At 38.5% G+C, this 25,283-nt stretch overlaps 1 protein-coding gene across 1 annotated transcript in view; it reads left to right on the top strand.

The window, feature by feature from the left end:
• Positions 1–281: 281 nt before the first annotated feature.
• The window catches only part of TAF1B (TATA-box binding protein associated factor, RNA polymerase I subunit B), a 45,469-nt gene continuing 20,467 nt past the window's right edge, over positions 282–25,283 (top strand). Inside the window, exons 1-8 of the mRNA XM_062488488.1 lie at positions 282–299; positions 997–1,095; positions 1,577–1,664; positions 3,515–3,612; positions 3,904–3,999; positions 4,596–4,728; positions 8,045–8,201; positions 14,319–14,418. Coding sequence (XP_062344472.1) covers positions 282–299; positions 997–1,095; positions 1,577–1,664; positions 3,515–3,612; positions 3,904–3,999; positions 4,596–4,728; positions 8,045–8,201; positions 14,319–14,418 — 789 coding nt within the window. The remainder of the gene's footprint in view (positions 300–996; positions 1,096–1,576; positions 1,665–3,514; positions 3,613–3,903; positions 4,000–4,595; positions 4,729–8,044; positions 8,202–14,318; positions 14,419–25,283) is intronic.

The raw sequence follows: 25,283 nt of genomic DNA, 5'->3' as shown, positions 1-25,283 counted from the left end.
CTCCCAAAGACGCGGCACCCACAACCTCCCTGAGCAACCTGCGGCAGTGTCTCACCACCCTCACAGGAAAGAATTTCTTCCTCCTGTCTCATGTCTAACACCTGGATCTCGGCCCCCTCGCGAAGCACGCACTGACCCCTGGAAGCGCCGTGTCTCCACGCGGTGCCCCCCCCCCCAGCCCGCGGCGGCCCGGAACGCAATCGCCGGGGCCGCGGTTTCCAGGCGGGCCGCGGTTTCCAGGCGGGCCGCGGTTGCCGTGGTGCGGCCCCGGCGCGGCCGCCATGGACGAGGAGGACACGGTGGGGCCGGCGGGGTTGGCTGGGCCGGGGGCGCTTCCCCGGCGGGCGGGCAGCGGCTGCGGGCGGCGGGGGGAGAGCGGGAGAGCCTGCCCCGGCCCGGTCCTGCCCTGCCCACACCGGGGCCCGGAGGCGGCGGGCGAGGCCCTGTCCTGCCCGGCCCGGCCTCTCGGCGTTGGCCGGTGCTCGGTCTCGGCCAGGGATGTGCCCCCGGCCGGGCCCGGCGGAGCCGCCCCTCCCCAGCACGCACGTGGGCGTTTCTGGAAACCACTTTGTTTTATTCTATGGCTTTCCCTTCCCGGTTTTTCCGGGAAGCACAGGCTTTCTCCCAACGCGTGTGTTTCTTTGCAATTTTAGAAACGTATTTTTCCTTTCGCCTCCCCTTCCAGTTTTTGTCTCCTTTTACATTTCTGATGAGTGGCTTTTTGTTAAGCCCCGCCACGTGTGTGCGAGGCGTGGATTACCATTCCACTTGTTCTAACGCTCTCACACACGGGAGCTGGCGCTGGACAGCTACAATTCAGAGTTACCCGTGGCTGATGGCAAGTGCGATGGTCACTTGTTACCAACCAGAGCTAACACAAAGGGTGCAAATACTCTCCTCTAACAATAATCTCAGAAGCTGTGTGGTAGCCTAGTAATAATGCCGTTGGTTTTACCTGAGCTATTGTGGAAGTCTGCTGTTTTTTCTTTCTTTCAGAGAGATTTTAATGAGCGCTGTGCCCAGTGTTCAGAAGTGAACTGGGGTCTCACTGATGGAGGTGGATTTTATTGTAGATCTTGTCACAACGTTACTGAGGTAAAAAGATGAGTTGCTGTCTTGGAAAAGGTTTATTCTGGTTGCTTCTTGACTTTAAGAAAACGGCAGATCTTTCTTCTTGGCATTGAGGGCAGTATTTTTATTTTTCCTTCTTCATGCTTTAGTTGACACTGTTTAAAACTAATGTATCTTGAAATCACAACATTTGGAATGAGCCATCTTGGCCTGCTGTGTTGCTGTAGCTGTGGTGTGAGTGTGCTCTCTAGGTGCCTTAGAAACATTGCTTGCGTGTTGCTGTCTTTTGTCAAGTCCAAATCTAGGCAAACCCTGATGCATGTCACCTGTATGTCCATGATAGTAATTGTCTGTTTTTGAAATTTCTGAATGAAAACTTCAGACTGTCTTGTCTTCTGTTAGTGTAGGAAATTTGAGTAAATTCCTCCATTTGTTTTATGATGGGGCAATCTGTACAAGTTAGACGTGGGTCTTTTTCTTGCTAAGATGTATCCTTGTTTTGCAGAGGACTAGAGAAGTTGTAAACACTGATTTTATTACAAATTCAAGAGTCCAAACAATCTCCAAAGGTTTAAAAAAGCAGGAAGAAAATGGTATGTATGAGTTTCTGTCTGTATTTTGCAAAAGATTGGCTGTTCAGCCGCTGTTCACCTAGACCATTATGTCTTTGGTGAAGAACAAAAGTGGATAGGCAGGAAAGACTGTAGGAGTGGGAACAAAATGCTATCACAACGTGCAGAGATCACACTTGGTGACTTCCTGAGCCACAGATGACCTCTGTGAGCACAGTGGTGGGGTTTTTTTGGTTGAATAGAGCTGTTCATTACTTGCTGCTGCTTTGATTTGTGGAAGCAAATACTGAAGCTACTGGTGGCATGCATTGAGATGTGGTGATCCTTTGTTCCTTCCCTATGATGCCTATCACAAAACCAGAGAGGTTGTTTGTCTTGGCAAGTGGGATGTGATGGTGGTCCAGGTCTTAGTGTCCAAACTGCATGGAAGAGTTTTGGTGGTTTTTTTTGGTTTTTTTTGTTTTGTTTTGTTTTGTTTGGGGTTTTTTTATTTTGTTTTGTTTTTTTTTTTTTGCTTTTCAATGGCTGAACCAGTGCTGCATCTTTCATCCAGAGTCACTTTTTTACTTTTAATTTCATGAATATTCAGAAGAATAGTGGTCATTACATATGAAGATCTGTGCCATAAGGATGTAATGGTAAAGCTGCTGGAAGAGCTGTCTGTGTGTTCAGTGTTGGCTGGATACATCTCTTACTTTTGCCACTTTTAGAAAACAAAACTGCATTAAAATGCCAAATAAAGCAAGGGGTTATCTTTCTCTCTCATATGCTGATGTACCTTAGCTCTGCTGCAGAGGCAGTGGATTGCTACATTCCTTTGAAAAGAGCAATTGTGCGGAAGTGAAGGGAGGTGTGAAAAGGACCCCTTCACTTTTCCTTAGCCTGTATTGCTTCTGAAGTCTGGGCCTGTACCACTCATGCTTTTAATTTATCCTGTTGAGAAGGTCGTTAGCCAACCCCCCAGGCTTTTTAAGAAAGAAATCCTTATCTTCACACAGTCCCTTCTGTAAATGCAGTCATGTTACACTGTATTCCATGAATGTATAGGAGTAAGCTGTGTCTGCTAGTTCTTAGCAGTTAAGAGCAGCTTCATTATAGCAGGGCAGAAGCTTTGGGCAGATAACTTCTAAGGTGGTGAGATGCAGGATGTGTTTCATAACAAAAGTGGTGAAGAACAGCTGTGGAAGGAGTGAAAAGGGAGTTGAGAAATGCAGAGAAAATTTCTAAAACCAAAAGCTTGTAGAAAAGGTTAGTAGTAAATTTAGAGAGGTAAGGATGAAAAGTAATTTTAATGCAGCCTGAAGAAATAGTAGATTGGAGCAGGCCCACTCCCTGTGAAATACATGTTGTGCTAGGATTTGTTAGAAGTTGGGATATTCTTTTGTTTAAACATGTATGATTCTGTGTGAGGGAATAGTAAAGCATATGGTAGTATTGGTTGCTTTTTGTCTGACTCACTACTGTAATGTTCCAGTTTTCTGTGTCAGGGGTGGGAAAGAAGTGTTCATATTTCATTTTTAATGGCAGGTTCTCAGTTATTTTTTAAACTGGTGATTTAACAATACTCTGCTCAATTACAAATGCCACACTAGACATTATAATGAATTGTATTATTCTTGGGAAATGTGTGAAGTTCTTGTTCAGTAACTTTTCTTCACGTTTAAGGCTGTGAATAAATGGAAGTTAGTGGAGTGTTCAGTGTACCTGGCTTATGCACTATGATGTGAAATTATTAACTAGTGATGTACGTGTGATAAGGTTAAATGCACACTAGTTAAATGCACACTTATGTGCACTAGTGATAAGTGTGCATAAGGTTAAGGAAACCCAAAACAGTACAAACCAACATAGCCTCCCTTTTTGCCCCTTAGATGGAGGCTGTGAATGGTATGTTTGTGAAGGCTTTCAGCTTGTACTCAAGAAGCAGGTGGAAGCTTTGGAAGCATTAGGAGTACATCCAAAAATGAAGGTATGTAGATGTCAGTGTTGTACACTCTGTGTGTGTCTGTTACAGAAGGTGGGATTTTAAAAGATTTTCATTTTTAAAGTGAATCACACAAGTCCCTGTTTAAAATCACTGAGCATATGAAATCTCTATTTGTTTCTCTGGTAATTTTAAAACATATTTTATAAATCACAGTTAATAAAATTAGAGATGGAATATTATTCAGATTCCTGAGTTAGAAATTATGCTCTGTTCTCTCAGCAATTCATAATCTTGTAAACATTGTACTAATTACCATCCATTTGTGTTTATCAGGATGAAATTCTGTGCAATTTTTGGAGGTGTTACCTTCAGAAGAGCAAACAGGCATATTGCAAGAGACCAGCTGCAGAAACTTTCCAAGCATTATCAGTAGGTGAAAGCCCAAATCCCATGGGATGTTTGGTATCTTTTTAAAAGCAACAACAGAAATCTTCTTTGTTTAGTCTGCATATCTGGGTGGTAATAATGTCACTTCAGTATGAAGGAGATCATATAAACAGGCTTGCACATGTCCATTGTATTCAGTTTTGGAGTTTTTTACCTATTTCAAGAAGTGAATATTTCTGTGACTATCTGAAACTACTTATTTAAAAGTATTGATTTGTCTTGACATAGATAATCAGTAAATACAAATCACAATGCAAAATATATCATCAGCTATTGTCCTTTCCTGCCTGCTCTCTTGAAGTTACTAATATGGTCAAGCTTTGATTCTGTGTTGCCAACTTTCTGGTCCTTGTAGTAGGTCAAAATGTAGTTACTAGAAGTTAATATTGAGAAATCCTTTAAAAAATACTTCCTTTTTTTTTTTCCCCACTTACTGGTGATTCATGGAATAAAAATGTGAATAGTTTGGATTTTAACTTTTACTGTTAATTTTGCATCTGTCATGCTTTTATGTGGATTGTTAAGACTGAAACAATAACTAAGAGTAGCTAATGCAAACATTTATTTACAAACCCCAGGGATGTGAGAGCAGTACTGATGTGGACAGTGATCCAGAGAGACCCAGCCTTCTGCACTTGCTGTCTCTTTCTGAAAGTGAGGGGGATCTGCAGACTGACTGCAGCTTTGCCTCATCAGTGAGCAAGGTCTCAGGTAGGAGGAGTGAGCTGAACTAGCTGAAAATCAGTTTTTCTGTAGTTTTTAAATATAAGTAGATTTAAAGTGTATTCGTGTACAGTGAATAAAAAGGTATAAAGTTTTCAGTCTTGTTTGACACTGTACTACTTCATATTCTACCAGAAATAGACTTCTTCCCCCAACCCCCACCCAAGGAGATGAAAGTTGAACAGGACCTGGAAGTACAGTGGGAAATGCAGGAGGAAGTTGTGTTTTATAGCAAGTTTGTTCCATGCCTCCTCTTTGGAGAGAAAAAAATTGCTGTTGTATCTGCCAAGCTCGATGATAGCAAACACAGCAGCTTTGAAGAATAAGCACTTATTTAACCAATAGCAGAGCTGTCTGTTATGACTCTATGAAAAATCATATTTTAGCTTTCCATTAGTTTCTTTTTCTACTCACAATAGCATCTGGAAAATACTTAACAGAATGCTGAAGTTTTTAATTAAAATGTAGAAAATTGGAATGTTAGGTTCTGCTGGGCAAGTGTAATGCCAGACAATGCTGTGTTGCCTGATACTACAAATGCATTGCAAGGCACATTTGAAAACTTTTGCTCGTGTTTTAAAGTTATGGTGGTTTTCTTTCTTGCTTTATTCTTTGCTTGCTTTTTCCTTCTTTATCTGTCTCTGTGTTTCTTATTCCCCTGTTGTGTGCTATCCTCCTTACGTCATGTTTCTGTTCTGTGATATTGCCTCTTCTACCATCAGAAGCATTCATTACACTATTTTGTAAAGTCCAGAAGTGGTAATAGAATTAGAAATTTGATCAGCAGCAATAAGAAAACTCCAGACAGAATGAGGGAGGGGGGGAAAGGGGTATAAAAATGGTGATGCAATTTTTTTTAATGTTATGCTAGAACCTTTCATCCTCATATATTAAAATGACAGCATTTTGAGATAGAGTCACTGTATGTTTGTGCATGGAGAATCTTGGGTGTTAGACAAATATAGTACAAAAAGGAAAGAATTGAGTGAAGAATTTCTAGTGGAAGTATTCCCTTGAATTTTCTTTCCCTTTTTGATGTTTAGGAGCTTCTTTCTTCCTTGATACTTGTGCCTTTCATAGGTCTGTTGCTTAAAGTTTTAGAACAGCAAGGTAGTCCTAAGTAGGCCATAATTTATTATCTTGGTTGGTTGTTTCAGAGATTGAATTAAACATCCAGTAGTTATCACTTTCACTGAAATCACTTGAAATTGGAAGAGTTCAGTGATACTTAAAGTAAATTTTGGTGGAATCAGACAAACACAGAAATTGTTTTGTGCATTGAAATGTAACATGACTACGTGTGTTCTAGTCTATTGTAAACTCTTGTGAAGATTCATAATTATTTTCTTTGGTGTCGTTTCTGCTGAGCTGTTGCTGCTATAGACTAGAAACCTCAACACCCTTGTTTCCCTAAGAGGCTTGTCCAGACAGCAATTTGGGTTTTTTTGTTATTTTTGTGTAGGGTTAATAGCAAATCCCACTGAGTATAGCATTGAGATATTTCTAGAGAAGCCTATAAAACTCTCAAATTATTAGCTGCACTTAACTGTGCGTTGTCACACCTTGCATAAACTGGAAGAAATAAAAGGAAATTGTGTGCCGTCATTAAGGCCACAAATATAATGAGTATTATTTTAAATTGAGTTGAATGTGAAATTAACAATGAAGCTTCAGTCATGGAGCTGCCTTTAAGCGCAAGTATCCATGTGAAAGGTGAAACAGTTGACTCCAGGGATTAAGCTGATGTTCCAATGTTCCTGCCTTGTTCCCTGACGCACCTGTGCGTGCTGGGATGCTCTGCTCTACACCGGGAGTTCGGGCCGGCTCTGAGCGCCCGTCCCGGGGCTGTGCCGTGCCCGTGCCGTCCCGGGGCTGTGCCGTGCCCGTGCCGTCCCGGGGCTGTGCCGTGCCCGTGCCGTGCCCGTGCCGTCCCGGGGCTGTGCCGTGCCCGTGCCTATGCCGTCCCGGGGCTGTGCCGTGCCCGTGCCGTCCCGGGGCTGTGCCGTGCCCGTGCCTATGCCGTCCCGGGGCTGTACCGTGCCCGTGCCGTGCCCGTGCCGTCCCGGGGCTGTGCCGTGCCCGTGCCTATGCCGTCCCGGGGCTGTACCGTGCCCGTGCCGTGCCCGTGCCGTCCCGGGGCTGTGCCGTGCCCGCAGCGCGGGCTCCGGGGCCGGCAGGTGGCAGCGCAGCCCGGCCTTGGAGCGCGGTGCGTGCTGTCCCCATCCTGCGGGCATTGCCTCGGGACCGGCCCCGCTCACCTGCCGCCTCGCCCGCCCGCGGAGCTGCCAGGCTCTCGGAAGCTCCAAATTGCTCTTTGCCCTGGCCCTGCAGCTCCCAGCTAGGGAGCTGTGGATCCCGCTCTCACCATTCCTGTCTGGGCAGGTGAACAGTTTGTGGGGAAGTGAAGTGAGGAAAATCTCTGCAGAGTAGATGCTGACATTTTGTGTCGGTGTGCTTTAAATACATTTTCCTTCATCCTGGGTGGGTCATGATGTAGGAAAGAGAGGCTTACAGGTGTTTTTAGGTTTATTTTGTTTGGTCCTCTTTCCTTGTACTTACAGGTTTCACTGCTGAAAAGGTTCCAAACTCTTAAATCGCTCTACTAAACAAAATTTTCTCTTTTCTCTGTTTCTCTTCGTTTTTCATGATTCGCCTCAGTAAGGAAGTAAAGTGGTTTGGATGTTAATTTATTTGTGTTTTTTCCCACCGTCTTCACCATTTCTGTACATTCTTGTTCTACAGTTGTTTCTTTGACATTGAATTGATACACATTTTTTTAAAGAATACCTGTGTTTCCACAGTTCAAGATTATAGGGTAGATGGATTCAGGGCAGACTTTTAACATCACAAAAATTTCTGCAATGTAAATGACTTTTTCGATAAAGCCCTGACTGTTGAAATTTAAAACTGTGTTTCAATCCTGAACTCAGAGTCATTGATTTAAGTATATCAAATTTTCCCTTGTTTCCTCACAGTTCCTTTATCTCTCAAGTGGAAAACAGTATTTCCAGCTCATAAGTATTATTAGTTATATGTTACATGGGAGTTAGTGTCCTAGTCAAGTGGAATAGTGCTTTATGAAACAGATTCTCATCTCATATTGTGGTAGGTGAATAAATTAGGGTTAAACAATTTCATAGAAAAGTACACAAACCAGCAAAAAAGTTAAAGTAATTATTTCAAAATGTTACAAGTTGCTGAACAAGTCTTGTATCTTCCTTTATCTTGTTTTTGGTATGCCATGGTTCATGTATCTATCACAGCAGTTGCTTTTCTTCTTTTCTGTTTTTAACATAAACCCAAGAAAGCACCTCTGTGTACTCTGGATCAGTAGATGGCAGCTTGTATTTAATGAAGAACCAAAAGGAGAAACTGAGGATGACGATGCCAATGACCCTTTCGTTTTGTTACATGGCATTACTCTGGATGAGAGAACCAATTACATTGTCTGAGTTCTTAAGGTATGAATAGTCTCTAGTGAAGAATTATTGCTTTTGTAAATAACAATATTTTTTTAAAAAATAGGTCTGTACTATTGCCCTCTTATGAATTTGCTCAGTAATAGTGAGTTCTTTATATTTAGTTGTCTTCTCATTCCTTTGTCATAACCATTTGTGCAGCTGCTGTTGGGGGACAATCTCTGTTGATTGCAATGAATTTCAAAGACCTGTAATGAAGAAGGTTTTGAAGTTAAAGCTTTTTATCCTTCTCCTTCAAAAATTCTTAAGACTTGCTGGAGGTGTGTATGGCCTGACTTCTGTGATATTTGCTGTTGTCAGCATGTCAGAATTAAATGGGTAAACATTCTCCAGGACTTAGATCAGTGTCATCCTGCAAACAATACCAGCAGTATACAGTGATCTGAAATGTAGCAAAGTAGCTGAAATTAATATAGGAAGACCATTTTGTCTTCATATCTTTGTATCTGTAATTATCAGAGTTCAGAATAATACCTTTTAATATGGTAGAAATAAATTGTTCTAATAATAGGGTTTAATGCTAAATGGAGACTGTCAGGCTACTGCTGACAATGCAGTTCCCTTCTCTCCCCTACAACAAAGCCATGAACACTTTCCTTATTTACTTCACGAGTGAAAAATAATTAATCAACTCTTCTTGTTGGCAGTAAATATTTTAAATCAAGCCCAAATAAGTTCAAGAATTCATATTCTGATACCCTTTTATAACAACTGTTGAAATACTGGGTATTTCTAAACAGATGGTGAAAAAGCATTACTTGGCCAAAATTTAACAGATAGAAATACTCAAGTAAATACACTGGCAAATCAAACTGAAAACTCAGACAGAATAAGGGAAAAACTAATTAAAAATTCAGTGCTTTAATTTTTATTTTTCAAATATGTGACCTGTGAGTTAAAAGGCAAGGGAATGGGTATGTTGTCCTGTAAGCACCTGTGGTGCTTACGACTGGTGTAGCTCCTGAAAGTGTGATGAATGCAAGGGGTTTTTTTCCCCCAGAGCCTGACGTTCCATCATGGCCTCTCTCCTCTGGCATGCCAGGTTCCACCTGTACTTTTCTAACTTTGTACAAGCTTTCCAAGAGGAATGGGTATTCAAGAACACTTCTTTGCAAGTGCTTTCAGAAAGGAGAGGATTTTATGTCTTGAAGTACAGTAGTTACTACTAGATAATCAATTGCTATGAAAAACAGTTGGATCCTTTGATTTTACTTTAGAAGTGGCTGTTGCCTTTATTGATCAGAATTGCACAAACCATTGCATATTTGCATAAGTGGATATGCTGTTGCATAAAAGATGCTTGTACAATTTTCAATAAAATGCCATAATATTCAGAACTCAAACTAATACCCTGCAATACAAAAGTATATATTGAGTAGATAAAGAAATAGTAGGACCCAAAAGTATTGCTCAATAACAAGATTTTTAGTGGCTACGTTCTTCCCTAGGAAATTCTGTACAAATCAGAACTACCATTTTTCTGAATTATCATCAAATAAATAATGTAAAATCTGTCTGATATTATTTGTATCTGGCTAAAATTCAGGGTAAATTACAATTTATGGGACAGAGCAACTGGTTCACACTGAAGAATTATTAGTTACCCCGTCCTGTTTGGAGGGAAAAGTTAATAATTAAATACATATTCTTTGGTTATTGTATCTTGGAAACTGTCTCTGGAAGCATTGGTGGCTCTTAGCAGGCAAAGACTATCTTCTCAGGTTTCTGTCTTAGTATAATGGTGTGGTTGGAAGAAAACCCAACCAAACAACAACTGTTGAAGTCAGCTGTCAAGGGGGAAGATAGATCGTTCTGTTTGCATATGAATTGTAAGTTATTGTATTTGGCACTTTAAAAATTGAAGACTGCAGAAAAGATCTTGGAAAATTATTTGGAATGTGGAGACAATACTTTTGACTGATATCCTTAAGAGATGAGCAGATTTGAACAGATTCAGAGAAATCATGAAAGCAGTAAAAAGGTTGGAAAAAGATTTTAAAAATCAAGTAGCAAATATAGCATAGAAAGGTGTAATCTGAAACCAATAATTGGAAATTGAAATAAGATTATTTGAATGAAATACATAATTTAATTAGATAAAATTTATGTGTGTAAGACTGTGTAAATCATAATGATTCAGTAACTTTAAATGCACTGAACATATGAACTGGATTGGGTGCAGAAAGTGAAGTTGAAAAGAATGTTATTTGTATTGCAAAGTTTTACCATGATACGATAGTTATATAAGACTGTAATTGCGTTATCATGCTTCCCTCCCTACCCTTAAGGTCTTTGCCTTTCAACAAGTTTGATGAAGAGGTAGAAAGAATTTTAAATTGCATGAACTATCATAGAATACTTGTTTTCTGACTTCTGAATATTGAAGTTTAAAAAAACCAGACAATGTTCACATTTTTGCATGCATTAAGATACAAAATAACGACAGACGGAAGATGAAAACTATGCAGAAAAACTGTTAAATATTCAGCATTACCTTTTAAGTCTTTCTAGGCAAATTGTTTTATTTAAACCAGCTGAATTAGAGTTCTGTTTAAAGTTCTGCCTTGTTTTTTCCTCAGTTTGGTTTTCTCTGTACCCTGAAGTCAGCTGACTACAACTCCTCCCTTGTGATACATACTTAGGCACTAGGGTTGGGCAATCTGCCAGCTTTTAAAGGATTTACAACACCAAAAATATACTCCTCCTTGCTACTTGACACACTTAGCAGAAAAACACTACAATTACCTCCTCTGGCAGGAACATTTTGGTTTAAAAATAACACTTTCAACAATATTCTTCTGAAGTCTATGCTACACATTAAATCCTATTCCATTGTAAATAGTCTTACAATATTCCATATGATGTATATTATTCATCTAAATAATAAAATTGTTGGGTTTTGGAAAAAGCTTCAAGATGCTAGACTTTTGAGATTCTGAGAAACAATGCCTTTCAAATGAGGTTATACCTAGTTGTGGTGGCAAGACTAAACTTATAATCAGTTTGTGGCATTAGTGTGGCTTTAACAGATGCATCACTTCCTTGTAGCATGCTGAGGACCTAGGATTTTTTTCATACTTGGGCCTTATTAATGTGTGTTGCTGCTGTAATTGAAAGAACATGGACTGTGCACTGTATCTACCAATCAAGTTTTCAAGCACCTCCCTGATAGAACATAGTCCTAAAGGTGTTTTGACCATCTGTCTGTTAAATGAAAGGTTTGGAGGAGCAGCAGACAAAAGAAACTGTTCTGAAGTGCTATTCCAAATCTGGACTTTTGGATTAAGTGTTAAAAGTTGAATCATCAGCACATTCTATTCATAACAGGGTATTTGCGCTGTATTTTTAGAGAGTAAAAACAACTTTAACCTGAGAGAAAAGAGCATATTTTTTTTTTTCTGGAGACAATAATTTTAAGCTAGAAAAGATTATTTTTTAAGCAGTTGCAGTGCTTTGACTTGCTGCAGCCAAATTAGTGAAAACTTTAAAAAAAAAATGTGGTGGACACTGCTTGTCTGTTGCAGTGTAAGGATGTGGTCCCAGCATCAGTTTAAGCTGTTCCAAGTTTTTGCTGCTGTGATATTGCATAAACATTCCTGTTCTTTCTCTTGCCATGGATACTAGCATTCATCTGGTTTGTGATTTATTACTTGAAAGTAGAGCTATAGAAGATAAATTTTGTAAAAGAAAGATTCACTGGATGTTTTAGTGCAGGTTAATGTGCTTCACTGCTGTCCCTTTCTGCCTTGTGCTGGCAGTGAAGTTCTTGCAGTCACCTGAGTCTGTTGGAGTGAAACCCTGAAGAGACTCATTCCCAATATGATCTTCTGAGAAGTCTCACAAGTGCTTTTGTCAGCAAGGAGGAATGTGCAGCAGGGGACTGAAGGAGGGTGGGATTTCCCATTTCAGAGGCAGCAAGTTGTGAGCGTGGTTTGGCTACATCACCGCTACACCACACCCGAAATAAGGTCCTGATTGTCTGTCCTCTTCCAGCTGCTGCTGTGCTGGCTCAGGCGTTCACTGCTCTCAGTGTCTTGGTTCCAGGCTTTCATATCTGACAGCTAATGATGTGATTGTGCCTTAGCCTGTGTCAGCCAAAGCTTATCATCAGCTGAGCCAGTAACACATCACTGTTGCTGAAAGGGGAAGGTCCTGCTTCCCTTTTTTCTGTTCTCCAGACTGTGTGATGCACCCCCTTCACTCTGACAGCCATTTCACTTGTAGAGCCATCTGTGAGCCTCTTCACAGTTTGTTAGATGATGAAAGAAACCTTGCTGGCAATAGGGTAACCGGTGGTTTTCTGCTGCTGTTGTGACTTGCATTTGGGGAAGAGATGAGTAACAGCAATTCATGGCTGGATCACAGGGAGGGAGGTCCTGTTGAGCTTTTAGTTTGGCTCAGTCAACTTTGTGAAACCATGCTTATGTTCCTTAGTTTAGTGGATGACTAAAATGAGCTACAGAACTGATGTGCCAGCTCCTCAGCACGTCATGCAGGGTGGCAAGCACCAGCAATGGAGGCTGGGTTTGGAGAATGGGAGCCCAGTGGACATCTCCACTTAGGGTGGGGAAATGCTGGTTGAGGAAAGCTACTGAAATTTCATTAGCAAAATAATCATTACACAATTTGATTAGAAAGGACTGTGCAACACCTGTTACTTTTTCACTTAAGAGACTATTAAGCAGAAGTTTGGAGCAAAGGCTATTGGGCAATATGATTTTTCATATTGCTGTTATTTTTCATGAACCATTTTAAATTATTCTGTGACAGTTTTGATCATGACATGTACTTTTTATTTTAATCCTGGGTTTAACTCATTTTTTTCAATTAAACTGAAAATTCAGGTAAGACTGCTTTAAAAAAGGTAGACTGTAACTGTAAGTAAACTTTGGAGTAATTAGCTTTTAAACAGAATTTTAGTCAACTTCCATAGATACACTCTACATAACATGGAACAAATAGTGATGAGGGCACAGAACGGGGAGATAGCTGGTGAGCTTGTGAATGAATTGCTGTATGCTCAGAAGGGACAGAAATGTTTGTAGACCAAGAAGTTACTAATCTGTGTAGCAAGATCAGAGAGGTCCTGTGCAGATAACACTTATCAGCAGGAGAGAAAATGGTTTTCAGTCCTGATATTAGTTAATGAACAGAGTCTTCTCTGCTTGTAATATTAACTTATTCAGGTTTAATGTGCTCTTAATAAATTTGGTCTGGAGGAGACAGGAAGGCATTTCTAGCTGAGTCCTATGGGAGATTACCAGTGTGCCTTAGTGTGGAATGAGTGTGTTGCCTTGTGAGGATCTCTGCTTGTTCAGTGCTTGCTTAGCCTGTTGTAGGTTTCTGTTAAGATGCTGGATAAGAGGAGGGGTTTGGTGTAGTGGTGGCTTTTTATTGGTATCTGTTGTTAAGTCTCATCTTTTATATATATATGTGTGTGTGTGTGTGTGTGTGTAAAAATATGAAATAATACTGTCAACCACTTACAAAAACCAGTTTTTAACAACAAAGATGCATTATTTGTGTGCAAATAAAAATGGAACTATTTTTATTTATTAGTATGCAAAACAATTTCTATTCATACTTCAGTAATACTTCTTTGAAAGTATCATCGTAGAAGTGTAATGCGGCTTCAGTTCTACATATCCACTCATCATTCTGTGATTTTCTTCCCTATCACATTACCTGATTCAAACTCCTCCAGTGGAAAGTTGGTGTTTTAAAAGTAAAATTTACTAAAAGCTTTAGAATTTGGAAAAAAAAAATCAATACCATTCAAAGGAGGCTGAAAGCAGTTCAAGAAATGCAGTAGTTGAAGAATATGCAGAACAAACTCCATGTAACTCCATTGTTGATTGTATGCTTACTGCCATAATGTTATCATTTGTCAGTCACATCTGAGCTTGAACTTAAAAGCCTGTAAACGATTGAACTGGCTTTTGCTCTGTGGAGCATTTCAGGTGTGTGACATCAGGTTGAATTGCTTAATACTGATATTATTTCAAATCAGAAGTTGAATTATATATTACTTTTATAAAACATATGACTTTGTCATCCTATTCATTATTTTGATTTGGTCTTCAATTTTTTTTAATGCAGGTTTGTTGTTGAAGGGCATATTCCGTATTTGAACATTTTTCAGCATTTTCCAGAGAAGATGAAGTTGTGTGGACTTGATCTTAAGATCTTTTGTGTAGAGGTAACGTTTTTCTTAAAGGAAAAGTTAAAAAAAACCCCAACCAAAACCTGGTTAATTAGTGGTATTTTAATTATTTTGGTGACTGTACTATAAATTGATTAAATCTATTGTTATGTAATAGGGTTCATGTTTCACAGTATTGGAGCCTGGCGGAAACTAGTGCAGTCTGTGACTTGGAGTGCTTTAATCTTTAACCAGTCTTACTAAACTGATTACTTAAGTTAGAATGAAATCAGTAAGTACTTGTGGAGAAAAGGGTCTTCAGAACTGCTCTCAAAACACTCAGAAATAGGATTTCTGAGTCTTGGCTTCAAGTCTAAGGGCAATATATTATCCCCTCTGGTGCTTTTTTGAAATATCTTTTGGATTTGTTCGTAACTCCATATACTTTTAATAAAATACGGTTTAAATGCTATCTCTTGTTCCATTCCTTGCTGTAGTGATTGAAATATATCAAACCTAAAATCTATATAAGGGGATACAGCTCTTCTAGGAACTGAATAGTAATGGACAGTCTTGAGTGAAATTTAAATTTCCTTTAGTTAAGATTCTTATGTATTGGGGTAACAATTGGCCAATGACATTTCTGTTCCAGATAAAATTTTTTTGTGGATTTTTGAAGTGTGCAAATAAAATGTTAGCTTTTAAGAGCAGAAAGCAGCAATTCTGCCAAGATCTCACTGATGATGTTGCAAGTAACATTACCATTCTCCAATGTGTAGCTTATATGCACAGGTCATGAATTGTTCAGGAGTTGTGCCTTCAGAAGTTTTAGCATTTATATTATTTTTGGTTTTATATTACTGCTTCCCTGTCTGGATAAATGAGAATTATAACTTCAACTTCTAAAAATCAGGAGATAAATTTATTATAAAACCTCTTGATTTCTTTGTCTTAGATACTTCCCTAACAGAAAAGATGTTAGGTTGAAATAAGTCTTTGTTCTTTGCATCCGTCTTACGGATGAGTTTTTGTTTTATGAATTGCAACCATAAAGCTTGTACCATACCTCAGAGTGGGAGAACTAGTTTACAGAGAGGAGTTGACAGTTTCCTTTGGAGGATTCTACTGTTTCCTTTTGGTTTAGGGCTGCTCCTTTTACTTCCAAATCATAAGTAGAGATACACACTAATCAAGTAGTCTCTTAACTGTGTTTTCACTGAGATACATAGGTACAGTTCTGTTAAGCTTTCAGTACCTTTGTTTTCCAGCTACTCCAGTATTATTGTGGCTTCATCTTTTTAGAAACATGTGCTTCTTACTCTACCGTCAATGTTACTTTAGTAAGGCATCGTCAGTTTTATTTAGTTTTTATTATTTTTTTTACTACATCATGAGGCTGACAATTGAAAAATCCTTGCTAGCTCTTTCCTACATCTCATGTTTCTCGCTGTAGCACTGAGGTTACCAATGCCTTACTGTGTCTAGTTTTGGCATCTGAGTTTTGAGAAATTCAAGAGATTAGGTTATTGTCCTGGAGCAGGAAATGAAATTGTATAATACTATATTCTGAAAACATAGCTTGCGTTCTTTTCTGCTCTGTGCTCTGTATAGAATTTTTTTAGACAATTATCTTTAAAAGCATTATGATATTATGGCTGTTATAACCAGGTGTGTAAGTTGGTCTAATGCCATTATTTGTTGTGCTTCAAGTCTGGTGAATATAACCTTCAAGCATGTTCCAAAATATTGATAACTGACAGGACTATTCCATATGTCTCCTTTTTTATTTTTAACAGATTTTTGGTGCATTTAGTTGTCCTGTGCAGCCCAAATTTGAATCAAGAAGTAATTATGTTATGGTAACTTGAAGGATTTGAAATCATACTGAATATCACTTGATCAGTTAAGTGCAGATAAAGCCTAACTTGATGAGGCTCATCTTGTATATAAATATTCCCAGTGGCTTAAAGACTTTTTTAGTAACAATTTCCGACATACCCAAAATATGCTGAATTTGTACAAGGTTGAAGTTGTTACAGATGTTATCACCAGATGAGTCACATCTACCTTGTGTGTAGTGGCATGTGTATGTACACATGCACAAAGGGTTTTAATGACTTGTCATTTAGTAATGGCTTTCCATATGCAAGGAATGGGACTAGTTTCAGGCTTCCCAGCTGTGATAAATTTCTGTGCTGTGTAATTTAGGAATGGAGTCTGTATCACTGACAGTTTTTCCCTGTGTTGCATACTATTTAACAATTAGAGGTGATTGCAATATCTGCTGTACAAGGAGAGGCTGAGGGTGCTGGGGGTTTATCACTGAGAAGGGAAGGCTGAGGGGGATTTCAGTAATGTGTACAGATGTCTGTCAGGGAGGAGTGAGGATGGCATCGGGCTTTCTTCTTGGGGCTGTGCAGTGGAAGGACAGGAGACAACTGAAATACAGGACACAAACTGAAAAAAACAAAAATTCCATTTAAATATGGAACTTTTTCACTGTATTAGGGTGACTGAGTGCTGGAACAGGCAACCCTGGACCGCTGTGGAGTTCCTGTCTTCAGAGGTACACACAACCTAATGGGACAGTCCTGAGCAGCTTGCTGTAGTTGATCCTGCTTCAGCAGAGGTGTTGGACTCCATGTATAATCTCCAGAGATCCCTTCCAGCTTCAAGTGTGCCTTGCATTCTGTTTCACATTTTTCAGTATAGGTGGAGGATAGGCCCTTCATATTTTGGTAGTGGAACAGCTAACAAGAAGGGCATAATTCTTTGTTTTGGTGAGACTGAACTTTATTTAAAATACCTGCCACAAAGGTATGGTTGTATCTGAATACTTCTGTGCAGAGGTCTGGGAGCTCTGGCCATGACTATCTCTTAAATAAAAAGAAAAGGGGCTTCCAGCTCTCTTTATCATCTTTAATCATTTTGTGTAACTGTTAGACAGGTGTCAGGGCCTAGCTGAAAATAAGTACTACTCAGAAGTGTTTTATAAAGGATAAAAGTACTTTGTTGAAGATCTTTAAGAAAATGAGTTATCTTCCATATGGATTTATCTTTCCATTGCTCCATGTCAGTTTTCTAAGCTTTTACTTAATTAGTCGTCTTATTTATCCCTTCCTCTATTAAATCATGTGTATATTAGAAATTACCCTTTGGAAAATAGGTTTTACCTACATATACAATGAGAGGGTTAACAGGGCAAACAGCAGCAGCAAGATGCTCCTGTTTTGTTCAGAAGTTCTAACTTCCCAGTACAAGGGAGGAAAAGCATCATTTCCTTTTTCTAAAATGAGTATTCTTATTCCATTTGATTAAAATATTTTTGTATGTATGAAGAAAGAATAAGATACATAAGTTTTTGGTTTTGTTCTCTGCAGGAGGACAAGGGTTTTTTCTTGTATTTGCAAATTGTTTACTACAGTAAATCTCTGCTCATCCTAAGGCTTGTGCCAGTAAGTGCTGATAAGTGCTTTGTTCCCTTTTCAATGCATACAGGATATCTAGGATTTTAAGACATCTATTTCTTTTAAAACCCATTATTGTAGGAGTTAAAATGTACTTGTAAATTAGTAGTAGAATATATAAAGTTCACTGGATAGTTTGTTTTCAGCCTGTGTTATTTTATTGATATTATCTGTCCTTCAGCTGCACACAAATTCCCTCTTTTATTTCTGCAAAAAGTAGGGATACATCTTTAAGATGTGCATCCTCTATTTTGCTTTTATGGATTTATCTTTATCCTTATAAAAAATGGTTAAAGCATCCCTTTTGTCTTGATATCAACAACTTTGCCATAGGTCTGTATTGCCATGTGTTCTTGACTTGGGACTGTATACCAAATTATCTTCTAAGTATTATTTTGCTTAGAAATTGTTTGTGCTTTGCTGCCTCAAATTTACATTTAACTTTCATTGCTTTTTACAAAACACAGTATTTTCTGTGTATTTTACCTTTAACACATTGTAAGTGTTTTTTTTTTTTTTTAATATGCAAAAGTGGTTTTGATTCTCACGTTCTTCACACACACAGATTTAAGTGTACGTGTATATATAGGTAAGCAGGTCACTCCCGTGGATGTTGGGCAACCTGATTTACCAAAGTACTGAAGATAACCGCATCACTTTGGAGCATGTGCTGTGTGCAACAGGATAGGTGTAGTCTCATAAGCTTCTTTCAGATCCTGTTGTGCTAAAGAGCTTTGGAAATGGTTGTCTCTCCATGCACAAGTATCTGGACTTGGCAAGGAGCATGATGTGTGACCTCAGACAAGTTCCCTTCTCTCAATCTCTTCTCCAAATTTAAAAGAAGACTTTTGGAAAAAACTAGTTAAAAATATTCCCCCCCCCATCCGTAGGGATGCGGGGAGTCTGTAGAAAGTTGAGCTTGGTACTTCTTTTCAGACCTGTCTGCTAACTTGTCCCTGAAGACAAAAGGAATGGGTACTTACTGAATTATCCTTGCTACTTCTTCTGCCCTGAGGTGTGGTCATGGAATGGCTTCTCTATCAGCCTTTCTCCATTCGCCCTCCCCCTTCCCTTACTCTTAGGTGGAAGTAGTGGCACAATTCTAAATCCATATGTTTTACAAAGCCACTGAATGTTTTAGTGTTGACAGTGTTGTTGATACATCTCGCTGCCTTATCTTTAAAATACTTCCTCTTTTGTTTTGTAATTCAATTCCATCATCTCTTTTTTCATGATTTTTGTTTGCTTGTTTTTTATAATCCAGAGTATTGCTGCCTATAACAAGGCATGTACTTACTTGAAAAGATTTGACCTTGCTAACATGATAAAGTTACCATCTCTACTTTCTGATTTAGTATAGCTTTTTTTGTTTATTTGTTTCTTTTTACACATCCAGCTTCCAATTTAGATTAACAGAAGTGCTGTTTAGTTTTAATTCCACTCTGTGTAATTTGCCTCTTTCCATCCCTGGATGTCTTGATTCTTAAATGACTCCTAGTGTTACTCCTCAGAATTTTCAATGATACAGAAATGCTTTTCAAACTTCCAGCTGAGAATGGTGTTAGCATTCTTCCTTACCACTGCCTATGAAAAATTCTTGCATGCATCCTGGTAAAGCAGCAGAAGTATACTCTTCTAGTCATAAATCACTCTTGTGGACAAGAGTGAGGAATCATGAAGCTCAAAATGACACGATTTTTTCCCTTTTATCCCACCTAACTGGAAAGCTTCTTGTTCTTACCTTTTTGCTGATACCTTGTTTCTTTCACATTTAATGGCTTATCATTCTACCTTAAAATTATGTTTCTTTCTGTCTTTGTTGGATTAGGCCAGTAACTCTGGGCAGCTCAGTTGTGTTCAGTTAAATAAGGGTTTTTAATTAATGCTTCATTATGAACTGATGCTAGCTTTGATGGAAAATTGAAGAGTTTGTAAACAAATGTTTGGTGCTCTATAAATCATCCAAGGCTTTCCTTTCCCTAAAGGTAACCTGTGATAGGTGTTGAAGTAGATACTATAATGTATTTATAAAGTAGACTGGAAATCTTCAGCTTTTTTGGGAATATGCCATTTGAGCATGGAGTGTTTTATTCTGTATGATGCTTTGGCTTTATTTTATTTGTGTTGGAGTATATACCTGGCACTTAAGCATTCACACACACACACTGTCCTTAGCTTGGATTAGTAAATATCTTTCCTCTTTTATTTATGATTGAAAGGTTTCCTTGAAAAATTGAGTTATGATCTTTCTTCTCTATTCTGCCTGGAAACTTTCCAACTCTTTAGTTTCTTCTTTTATAGTATTCTATAGTTTCTGTTTTCTTTTTGTTGTTCTCTGCCATTTTTTTAAAATGTTGCTTGGTTTTATTCTTGGCAGCACTTTGATATCCATATTTCTCTAGCACTAATCCTTCTGTCACCCATCTTTCTGTGTCAGCTTCAGTCTTACTTCTGATGATATGAGACATCTGATTTCTGAGATGAATTTGCCAGGCTGCTCCTCTGCTATCAAATCAAGCATGCTTCTGTTTTGCACCTTTGTTCTTCATGCTTCCCTTTCCTGTGGAGCGGTTCTTGAGTTTTGATTAAATTATGAATTACGTTGTTCCAGTGAGACTTAGTGGTAATTTTGATTTGGTTCCCCTTTAACTTCCCCCTGAAAAAGAAAAAATGTTTTTCCCATCAGCTTCTTGTGGGAGCTGAAACTTCAGACCTCTCCTCTCCTCTCCTCTCCTCTCCTCTCCTCTCCTCTCCTCTCCTCTCCTCTCCTCTCCTCTCCTCTCCTCTCCTCTCCTCTCCTCTCCTCTCCTCTCCTCTCCTCTCCTCTCCTCTCCTCTCCTCTCCTCTCCTCTCCTCTCCTCTCCTCTCCTCTCCTCTCCTCTCCTCTCCTCTCCTCTCCTCTCCTCTCCTCTCCTCTCCTCTCCTCTCCTCTCCTCTCCTCTCCTCTCCTCTCCTCTCCTCTCCTCTCCTCTCCTCTCCTCTCCTCTCCTCTCCTCTCCCAGGATATTTTTAGATTTTGTTTTTCCCATTGCCACAGTATTAATTTGTTCGGGATCCATGCCAAGCTAATTATTCTACAGTTCCTGAATCTCCCCTTTTACATTTTTTAAATACTGCATATTAAAGTGGAGAGTCCTCTGATGTTTAGAATTTCTTAAGATTATTTTAAAAAAAATTTGTGTTTCAGAGAACTCCTCAGTTATTTCCTTGAAGCTTCTTGTGTGTAAATCATCTGGGCCTCCCTTTTGTGAAATACTCCATTTTATCAGATAGTGGTTTACTTTTTTGCAGACATAATTTTTCTCTTCCTTACATATGATCTTAATGCAATGGATTCATATTCTTTGTCCAGTTATAGCACAGTCTTGCTTTTCTTCCTATTTCATGACTTGCCTGTGGCATTGAAATTCAGGATTTTTTTTTTTGCTGTTTTGTTTTTTAGGTTTCCCTGCTACTTATGGCTTAGGCACCTTTACATTGTTCTTCATTGCAGAATATCTAGTTTCTAGTCCTTTTTTTCTTCATCTAGGAGATTGTCTCTGAGCACTGCAGTCAAAAGCCCCCCCATGCTTCAAAAGGGGGATTTTTTTTTTGTTGGTTTTTCTCTTTATCCAATTATCCCACAATAAAAGGAGGAATATGATGGATCTGTCTGGGAGTGTAGTGACCTACCAGGATGGTATTTGGAGAGGTCTCCTTGAGAACAAGCTTTAAACTTGGGACTTGTATCCTTGTTCAGTACTACCCAGTGTGAAGACTACTTGTCTTCCCTGTTATAAATGACATGTAAGTTTTATGTTACAATATGATTAAATGTTTCAGAGTTTTTTTCTGCAATAATGCTATTGCACATGGGTTAAAGATATGGAATTTCACATTTATATAATTTTTCTCATTCTCTTCATTACAGGCTGTATTACAATCAGAATGTAGTTGTTAATACTTGTAGCATATAAACACTTCGTGCCTTGTGACTGTCCAACAACTCAGTAGCTCAGTAAAACTGCTTTGAATTACAGGGGGATGTGCCACAAAAATGTATGTGAATCAATTCGGCTTTGTTCAGGCATAGTAAAAGACATTTTGTTTTGTAAATTTAGCTGGAAAGTTGAAGTAATTTAAGACGCCTCCTGATTTTGATTTCCCTGTGAATGCTGGGGGCAGAAGAACTGTCAGGTAGCCTGGAGGAAAACATAAAAATGGAGGGTTTCTCATGGATTAAGGGAGGACAATTGTTCTGTGCTTTGACATTTACCTGATGTATACAGCCCAGCCTAGGAATTGCTTAGTCCTTAGCTTTCAAGCATAGTGGCTCAATTTTAGAGATAGTTTGGCATTCAGTCATCAGTAATTTCTAATAATCTCTATCAGCTTGTTACAAAGTGTGAGGGGGTTCATGTAAAATATGCTGTTTGGATTGGTTGAATAATTTGTCTATTTTCTGACCAGAAGAGCATCAGTATTATGGGTTTATTGAAAACTAATTCTTCGAATTTACAGTTCCTAATAACACAAGGAAACCATCATTCCTGTATCTAAGTGTATTGCTTGGTTTATTCACATTGGAAACACTTGTTTGCATGTTGATTTATATACTTTGAGCTGCTTTTGTTTCGTTTCCTGCAGTCAGAAGCATATCACAAATATTTTACTGTGTTTGACGTATATAAACTTAGGATCTTCCCTAGGAAACTTTAAAGAGCAGCTACTCTCACTTACTTAGAGTGTTTTCATTAGGTCACTTAAATGTAGACAGCAAGGAAGGATAGAGATTAGCAGAGGGACTGTTATTAGAGTATTGATGCTTGCCTACACTCAGCTTTTCTGGAGGTCTATGCAAGCTTGCAAAGGTTGTGAGCTGTTCTCACTCATGCTGGTAATTCTTCCCACCTTGCACTGATAACAAAGCCTAAGGACTTTTTTATCATTCTTTTCAAACTGAAAGAATTAATATCTCCTCACATAATAAAAGATCACTGGTGAGCCTCATTGCACCACATGGAAGAACAAGTTTTGGTTTTGAACCATGAAGTGCTCAGGGAAAAGCAGAATGTCTGTGGGGATGGTGTTACTTAGGAATGTCTGAAGAGTGTTCTGCTCATAGCTCATGGTATAAATTCATATGAAATTGTAATGTTGACCACTGGACATCCTTGGAAATCTCACAATGACTGTTTTTAGCATTGCTAAAAATACAGGTACTTGTCTTGCTCTTTAGGTCAATGTCTCCCTTCAGTTTTCTGATGTAATTCCTTGATTTGTAATATCCTAAATGTGGCTGAGTGCTTTTGCACAGCAAGTGGTAGTTCATTCTTTGCAAATGTTTCATATCAAAGATGCTATTTATGGTACTGTAATTTCATCAACTTAAAAGCAGAAGGATTAGAATTTGCTTCATTACAGAGTTTGTGAATAGAAGTTTATAAACTTGACAGTATTTCTTAAGTGCTGGTGTTTCTTTAGCTGTGGGTGTGGATTTAGTCTGCTAATTATAGTACTCTTCTAGGAGGGACAGGTGAAGTGAATCACTGTTCTAAGGCTTTATGTTTCTTGTCCCACTGTCTAAGGAGGAGTGAAATTCTCTGTATACTTTTGTATTTTGAATATTGCGTGAGGTCATTTTACTGAAATTCTTGTTGTGGAAATGATTTATACTGTTTGGTGACTGCTTTAGTGTTACTAATTTGGTAGTTGACAGCAATGCTATGCTAATAACATGTTAAATAATTTTCTAGTCTGAAGGTGTTTTTTTAAACAAAATGGTCTGCTGACTTGATGAATAAACCATGTAGGAAAAAGTAAAATGCATATCACTGATATGTGCAAAGATTACTTACACTTGCAGAAGGAATTTTTAAAGAAGAATGATAATTTTGAAAAAAAATCCAGTGTAAACAGGAGTATACCTGCAAGTTCCTTAGTTTTCATCATCCTATTCAGTCTTTGTTTTTTTCACTTTTCCTCTCTTTTTTTCTTTAATAAAATTCTGAATCCTATGTGAGCAGTTTGGAATAAGTCAAGCGTTCCCCTTTTTGCATCTACTGAGATATATAATCGTGGAGCTTCATAGTTATGAGAATGCAGATGGAGAAATACTACTTGAAATTTCTCAGACTTCCTTCTTGTCCAACAGCTGACATGAATATCTTCATTCCAGCTGGAAAAAATAGTATTAAGTAAAGAAAAATTGATTTGTACTGTCTTCTGAAAGCTGGTGTTATCAATGCTATGTTCATGTACCAGTCTTACTTTAAATACCTGTGTCATCTTAATTATAAAATTTTCTGTATTCCCTTTATGATGCAGCTTTTGAATATGCAGTTGTTTTAGCCCAGCTACATTAGAGTTATTTTCTAATAACTCCTGACATCTAATGAAGAATGGAGATCAAAAGAAAATTACATTAATGTATAAATCTATAATGTATATGGAGTTTTGATTGAGTGTTTTGCTTTTCTTACCCTTCCATTTGTTGCAGAAGAACTGAGAGGTACAGAGAGTCGCAACCAGGACTATCAAACATGGGGACAATTTTCCTACATGAAACAATTAATTTTATCTTCTTATCTTTCAACCTAAAGAAGAGGTGACTAAGAGGAAGATATGGTTATAGTTTGTAGAACATGTTCAGGAGGAAATCATTAAATATCTCTTCCAATTCAAGTACTGGAGGTGTCAGCAGAGGTTGCTGGTTTGCAGGTTCAGAATCAAATAGCAGGAGATGTGGCTTCATACATTTTGCAGGTAACTGGTGGAACTCCTTGCCTTAAAGGATGCTCTGAGTGTTAAAAGGGCCAGATGCTGACTGTACAAATGCCATGGAGGAATAGAGATCTGGAACAAAAGAATAGGGAGATCTCACTGCTGAGTCAGCCACAAGTGGTGTGAAACCAGACAGATATTTGGTAGTGTTGTGGCTTGCTTGGTTCATAAATTCCTCCCTGCACATTTTGCTTGCTTGCTTCTGGATGCATGGCTAAATAGATTTTGACTGATGTGGTGCAGTCACTTTTTTGTTGTTGTTGTTCTGGGGTTTCAGTTAGGCTTTTAGTTTGTGGGTTTTGTGTTCTGGGGAGAGTTTTTTAAAGATCGTAAAACTTCATTTTTCATTAACTAGTTATCTTAGAACAACTCTTTTAAAATCATAGTTCAAGCCTTTAAGTTAGGTGAACTAAATATGTTCTGATAAAGTTTCACATTTAGAGATCTCAGGATATATCTTATTCAACATGAAAAATATTGAGGAATGATAAAATGGCAAAAGTATACAAAATCGTTGCATAAAAGGGGTATGTCTAGCCTACACCAAAGAATCCTAAGCAATAAGTATTGCACATTTTTCTTATGCAAAACTTTGCTATTTGGAAAAAGAATTTTCATGCTTGTATTTTTCTAGTGACCTTTTGGTTTGTTGTGATGGAGGAATTATAAAGGAATTGCTTGTTTAATAACTCA

The sequence above is a fragment of the Cinclus cinclus genome, chromosome 3, assembly GCF_963662255.1.
Source record: "Cinclus cinclus chromosome 3, bCinCin1.1, whole genome shotgun sequence".
Lineage (NCBI taxonomy): Eukaryota > Metazoa > Chordata > Aves > Passeriformes > Cinclidae > Cinclus > Cinclus cinclus.
Note: the sequence above shows the minus strand (reverse complement) of the source record. Positions and strands in the feature narration are given on the sequence as shown.